The sequence below is a fragment of the Amphibalanus amphitrite genome, unplaced genomic scaffold, assembly GCF_019059575.1.
Source record: "Amphibalanus amphitrite isolate SeventyFive unplaced genomic scaffold, NRLGWU_Aamphi_draft 000127F_arrow, whole genome shotgun sequence".
In the NCBI taxonomy this organism is placed as follows: Eukaryota; Metazoa; Arthropoda; class Thecostraca; order Balanomorpha; family Balanidae; genus Amphibalanus; species Amphibalanus amphitrite.
The window spans coordinates 408541-414618 of NW_024881622.1; the positions used below are offsets into that span (position 1 = coordinate 408541).

At 46.8% G+C, this 6078-nt stretch overlaps 2 protein-coding genes across 8 annotated transcripts; one reads left to right on the forward strand and one right to left on the reverse strand.

The window, feature by feature from the left end:
- The first annotated feature begins 1882 nt into the window (after positions 1 to 1882).
- LOC122381776 (50S ribosomal protein L27-like) lies at positions 1883 to 3450 on the forward strand. 3 transcript variants are annotated; one of them, XM_043366391.1, is made up of 2 exons: positions 1883 to 1933; positions 2566 to 3450. In XM_043366391.1, exon 2 carries the CDS (start codon positions 2590 to 2592, stop codon positions 3031 to 3033), a length of 444 nt encoding a protein of 147 aa, XP_043222326.1. In that variant the 5' UTR covers positions 1883 to 1933; positions 2566 to 2589; the 3' UTR covers positions 3034 to 3450. The 3 variants fall into 3 exon arrangements, with proteins under 3 accessions (XP_043222326.1, XP_043222327.1, XP_043222328.1); XM_043366392.1 differs by having other exon boundaries at positions 1931 to 1978; XM_043366393.1 differs by having other exon boundaries at positions 1931 to 1968.
- Positions 3451 to 3604: 154 nt separating this feature from the next.
- On the reverse strand, positions 3605 to 5860 carry LOC122381775 (5-demethoxyubiquinone hydroxylase, mitochondrial-like). 5 transcript variants are annotated; one of them, XM_043366389.1, is made up of 5 exons: positions 5823 to 5860; positions 5075 to 5271; positions 4661 to 4810; positions 4243 to 4385; positions 3605 to 3925 (listed from the first exon to the last, which is right to left on the reverse strand). In XM_043366389.1, the coding sequence occupies exons 2-5, from the start codon at positions 5238 to 5240 to the stop codon at positions 3779 to 3781; spliced, it is 606 nt and encodes a 201-aa protein (XP_043222324.1). In that variant the 5' UTR covers positions 5241 to 5271; positions 5823 to 5860; the 3' UTR covers positions 3605 to 3778. The 5 variants fall into 5 exon arrangements, with proteins under 5 accessions (XP_043222324.1, XP_043222320.1, XP_043222322.1 ...); XM_043366385.1 differs by having other exon boundaries at positions 5454 to 5855; XM_043366387.1 differs by having other exon boundaries at positions 5810 to 5840.
- Between the last annotated feature and the right edge of the window lie 218 nt (positions 5861 to 6078).

Here is a 6078-nt window from a genome sequence, read left to right on the forward strand (position 1 = left end):
GGAGTGGCGGGTTATCTACGTCTACGCCTCATAACGTGTAGTCAGTTGACTGCTGATTATTGCTCTTATTTCCCAAAGCGAAAGTTCTTAACCCTTTCCCGTATTGGTGTTTTTATTTCAGCCGCGAACGTATAGGGGGGGGGGGCCTTGCCGTTCCGCCCTTGATCGAGCTAGAGCTTCGCGGAAAAAACGACCATGTTGCCCGTGACGAGAACAAGCCGATGCTACCAAATTTTAAGGTCTTAGGTCATCGGTAGACCTTGTCACCTTCCAGGCCAGGTCAATGACCCAAATGTCGGGAAAATCGGGACCTGTCAGAACGTCGTAAAGGGTGGCTGCTATGGAGTTTTCGGGGTACTGATCACGCATATCATGTTAATTATAATCATAGATGATGTCTTCATGCATTTAGGCCAGGTTAGGTTAGGGTTCCAGTCGAGCTGCTTAGTGTGGGTTTTACTGGTCTGTGTAAGGTATCGCGTGTACGAGGTCTGCCCAGTGGGTGTCTAGGTGGGTCTTGAACTGGTTGAGTGTACTGGCGTCGACAAGTTCTGGCGGCAGAACTACTTCGTAAATGTTCAAATGGTTGCTAAATTCGAATTTAGCTCCAAAAACTAACCTAGAAACATGTAAAACTCGAAAAAGTGAACCGAGGTCATCAAAGGTCATTTACCTGACCTGACCTTCCGGTGACCTTGACACCCACCCTAATGCATGGGAGCAACATCATATCCCATGTTTGAACGCATGAAACCACGGAAAGACTGCAAACGCGCGGCTAATGCGAGCCGACATACGCCGAATCGCGATTCCGGCCAAACATGCTCGAAAAGTAGGTCAAAGGTCATTAGGGTCAGGGTCATGAAATTTTCATGGCAGGTGTAAACTTAATTAACGCGAGGGTACTGAAAGTTTCGTCGTGATCGGCCGCTTTTTACGCGAGTTATTCGCGAAAAATTATTCGCGAAAAACCGAGGGGTGGTCTGTTCGACCCCCCCCCCCCCCTCTATACGGGCGAGGGTTAATACACAAACACGACGGCCCTCAAACACTCACCTCTGGCGCCCAAAATATAAGTGCCGCCCTTCCCTTCGCATTTGATGCCGCCCCCAGGGAGTTATTTCCAGCCCATTTTTTAAGGAGTGATTACGCCCCTGCGGGAACCCGCCGCGCTGCCGGTAGCAACATTATTTGGGGCCGGCAGATTTCTGAATCTGCTGCTGGTAGACAGACATTCGGCGAGTCCGCTGCCAGGGTAGCATATTGGGTCGGCGGAATATGTCTGGCTGCCAGCAGCAGAAGCTTGAATATCAATTTGCCTCTAGATTGGCGGACATTCATATTTCATTAACCCAAAAAATTGTAATGCTCAAGGCTCGTCGCAGCCGACCGCCTTCACCAAATTCGCAGTGATAAATGATCACGTTTTAGGTATTTCTAAGGGAATTTCAGGTATGATATGTCCTACCTAAAAAGTCCGGCAGAAAGCATTTTTAATTTTTGCATGCCTTTTACCTGGTGTAACTTTCGAAATTGCAGCAATTTAGATAAATTGTATCATTGTTTACAATGCTTATTACGTAAATGGTGCTCTAGTTTCGAAATATTTATATTCAACCGCATCTGCGTTTTTCGTAGTCACTGCCTATTCACCAATCAGCAGTCCGAATCACGCCCATTGATTTGGCGAGCAGGACAGAACATCAACTTATGAACATGAGTCAGTAGTTGCACCAGTTACGAGTTACGTAAGTCAGGTGAAGTATAGGTGCAGGGGAAAACGGGTTATAAAGGTTTCCCTCTACCGGGGCCTTTTTTCCCCCTACCGAATCTGTGCTGTGCTGAATCTGTGCTGAATCTGTGCCAACTTCCGTTACATGCCAGTGCTGCCACTGGCAGCAGCCAGTGCTGAGCCATGGGAGTGCGCTGATGGGTAGGGAGTGGTGGAACATCAATCTGCCCCAGAGTGTACCTACCTGTATGGTCTTTGGTCCCATATTGCCTTTATCTAATGTTTGGACTCTGATCTTTCTTTTGCCTGTCATTTGACCAAAAGGAGCTCTAGGGCAGATAGTGGTAATGTGTGGACAGGCTTTTTTAATGAAAAGTCAAGTTTACAATGTTCACACACATGTTTTCTCTAATATGCTATGCTGCTGGCACGCCTGGCAGAGCAATTAACTTGAACAAAATTACTTTTGAAACATGAAATGTGGGTCTGAGCTCAAATTTTGTGTACATGCTCTTGCAACACATTTTTCAATTCTTTGTATGCCCCCAAAAAATCTTATCACATATTTCTTGTATTAATTCATGATAATTAAATTAAAAACAAATGGTATTGCCTAATGCAAGTAACCTTTGGGACAGTAGGTATACTTCAGCTGTTCAAAAATGCATTCAAAAGATTTTGGAAGTTGTCAAGTCATGCCAGTAAAGCAATGCTTCTTCTGAACTGCACAGAACAAATTGAACCTCATAACTCAATTGTTAGGACTAACTATGTCAATTATGCTGCTGACAGCTCAAGTGTTTTCATGATGATTTTGAAACTCACATTTTCAGCTGCCAGCATCAAGAGGATAAGGGATGTCTCTGCTCAGTCATTTGATGCCCTCAGCGCTACTACACAAGCTCCCCTCACTCCCCTTACAAGCAGTGAGGCAGGCCTCAAAGAAAGCTGGCGGCAGTACAAAGTACGGCTCGAACCGACGCGGGCGGGCCCACCACTACGGCTGGAAGGCCCAGGACGGCCAGCTGGTGACTGCAGGCAGCATTCTGGTCAAGCAGCGCACCCTGCGCTACCACCCGGGAGAGAACGTGCAGATCGGCCGCTCTGGCGACCTGCTGGCGCTGCAGAACGGCACGGTGGCCGTCACGTGCGAGCCGTTCACCCCGGACACCGAGAGCGGACATGTCTGGGTGAAGAGGGTGTACGGCGACCGGCCCGCCGGCACCGTCATCTACAAGAAGTACTACCATGTGCTGGTGCAGCCGCAGGTCGGACGGTTTAAGCTGGTGGCAGAGGTCTGACGGCTGCCAGTGACGGCTCGGGGGGGGGGAATGTGGTGCTAGTTTCTTTGAATGGGGTGCTTGTGTTCGGGAAGGACGATACCGTCAACTCGAGTGTCAGCGTGTATGTCGTGTGTGCGAACGGTGAATCTTGTGAAACCATCGCGATGGTGTGATAAATTGCAGTCTCATTGTTTCTGAGGTGTCTAACAAAACAAGGAATACCTATGTTGAATTAATAAGTCACCAGTGAGCTCGATAAAAGTAGCATCTAAGTACTTCTTCTTCTTGGTTTAGGGCGCATAGCCTCGTTGGGCTCAGAGCGTAGCATCTAAGTAGGTATCTCGAGATGCTTTCTATTTGTCTCTAGAGCGCAACTTAAGTGTGTTGCTCGTCCGACAGCATGCCGTTCTTGAAAATACATCACTGTTCAGAGCACTTGTAAGCATTTCTTATACGCGATTTTCACATCGCCAACACAGTTAGCTTCGCCGAGCTGTGGACAGGCACTATCTCCGGTAATTCGTAGATAGCGCCTGAGAAATATTCTTCGTTCATCGGATTGAAGCACCAATCAGACCAACAAAACGCATTTACGTAATAAAAGAAACATATTTACTTCACCGTAGAACATATCACAAATGGCGCACATTACACAAGCTAACCTCGACACGACACACCAAAGCTCGTCCATCAGCGCCGCGCGAGGAGCTTCACGTCGCACAGAGCATCCTAAGCAGTGTCGATCGCTAGGCTAGGAGGTTCGTCAGACGCGCTCAGAGACCCAGATGGCTGCGTGACAGCCGGCTTTGATGGTCTGCGAGAGCAGCTGGTACGCCGGCGCCAGCTCGGCGTCGTGCGCCAGGCCCGTGTCGTGGTGTTCCATCTCGTCGTCACGGAATTTCGAGATCACCTGGCGGAGCGGGGGTAGCTGCGTTACGGATCACACCATAGGCGTTGGGAAAGTGGACACATTTAGTCTGGAAATGTCTGAGCACTTCTTGATGAAGTAAACAAGACTCTGTGATCTTATTTTCAAAGTTCTGTTATTTGTGACTCATCATACGTCAGCCATTGGCCAGTGAGAAAATATAGTCGATTGTGTTGGTTGTATATTCGACACACCAACAAGGTTTAACTTTTGACTCGTGCAGATGTTCACACTTTTCCCGTATGCCATTAGCTGGTCGATAAGTTGGTCAATAAGGACTGGACTGCAGCCCAGCGTACCTCTAACAACTCCTTATGATCCTCGCCGGTCTCCTGCGAGAGTCGGCTCAGTTCGCGGATCTGGCTGTTGTAGTGGTCGGTGATGACCGATTCCACGGCCACCGTGCATGCCATAGCCGCCTCCTTCCCCAGCAGCGCGGTACCTGTCAACGCACGCGATAGTCAGTGACACCTCCACCGTTGCTTTGGCCAATCTTTGGGGAGTAGGTACTCTCCAAATTTCTATGTCCAAACTGTTTGGAATTGGAACTCGGGTACCAGAAATGAGCTTGAGTGAGTAAGACAAGACTAGCCACCTAAGGATGTAATTGATTGCAATCTTATAACACAAGACATGATCATCATCAATTTTAGAGTGATGTTTTTGACCTGACCAACTGAAAACCATCAAGGTGCAATTCAAAAAGTCATCACTCACCTGCTCCCAGAACGTAGCCTGCCACGTTCCAGAGTGGTAGCATTACAGTGGGTCTGGCTCTGTACTTGGGGATCAGTTCCTCAAACTTGGCTTTGTGCTCCTTCTCCTGGTCCCACATGTGCTGAATGGTTTGGCCAACACTGGTCTTGCCTAAAAGAGCGACAATATATGATAGTTAAGTAGTGTTTGCAATCCAGCCAATCTCAACAATCACATTTCAGTACATCCATTAGTGCTTTTGCTTGGTGACCTGCCCCTCCAAGAAGAAGCTGCTTTAAGAAATGTAACCTGATTTTTATTGTAGAACAGCTTAGGTGGAGTTTTTGTGCTGCATGGACAACTATTTGATGTTAAAATGTTATAATTGCATGTTCCAGTTCAAATTTCACATACATAAGGAATTGCTCAGCTTACCTAGAACCGCCATTTGTCCAGCGTATATTCTGTCTGCTCCTAGTTCACCTGCGTGATCAACTCTCAATATCCTATCAACTTGTTTGCTTGGCCTTGATCCCAAGCTGCTGTAAAACCTGTATACTGAAAAGACCTGTGATTTTGCAAATTTTGCTTGATAATTCATATTTCAGCTCCTGAAGTGATGGATGTGTCTCCTGGAAATAAAAGTACATCTCATTCAAAGAACAACTGATGGCATTCAGGGAGGTTATCATAAACTTATATTGTGCAAGGCATGTAGGGGTACATAACATGAACATATTACACTTGGGGACAGGGGACTTCAACCATTGGAATGTACTGGTTTATATAGCCTTGAACATACGTATGAACATACCTATGAACTGAGCAGTAATCGCCACGCACTTTCAGAATGTGGATCGCTCATGATTGTTCAATACCAGGCAAGATGATGTGTTGAGGCTTTGACTCCTGATTTCAATCATCAAATCCACAATGAGTGATCCTACCAATAAGGTAGTGGAGTGATCATATGAAATGCCTACCAGCAATAAGGTAGGATCACTATTCACTCCACAGGAACCCTTGTAATCTAAAAACTACTGTATCAGCAAAACTTTGAAATTCATTCATTTTTATGCCCAAGGAATTCAAGCAAAGAGCGAGCAAAACAGGTATATAAATAACACCTCAAGCAGCTCTTTCTTATACTACATGGTTGACAGGCCTGACATGTATTCAGTACAAATTCAGTATTTCCAGGGGGGTACGCTCCGGCTGTTTAGCATTACGAAAAATGGTGACAGACGTTTGTGGAGGATTGTCGACGAACTCTTGTTCCGCGAGCAGTACTTACACGCTAGCGGAAAATTCACCAATCAGCGCTCGGCAGTACTCGACGCTGATTGGTCCGACGCTCGTGACGAAATTGCGGGGGACCGCAGTTATTCTCTATGGACCCGAATAGGCTTTTGGATTTCGGAGGAGTTTCTTTAAAATTA

Coding starts and splice junctions, on each gene's coding strand:
- LOC122381776 (XM_043366391.1), top strand. CDS start 2,590: ATGTCTCTGCTCAGTCATTTGATGCCCTCAGCGCTACTACACAAGCTC.
- LOC122381775 (XM_043366389.1), bottom strand. CDS start 5,240: ATGAATTATCAAGCAAAATTTGCAAAATCACAGGTCTTTTCAGTATAC. Junction 4,811..5,074: donor TGGACAAATGGCGGTTCTAG/GTAAGCTGAGCA, acceptor TCGCTCTTTTAG/GCAAGACCAGTGTTGGCCAA. Junction 3,926..4,242: donor ATCATAAGGAGTTGTTAGAG/GTACGCTGGGCT, acceptor CCGCTCCGCCAG/GTGATCTCGAAATTCCGTGA.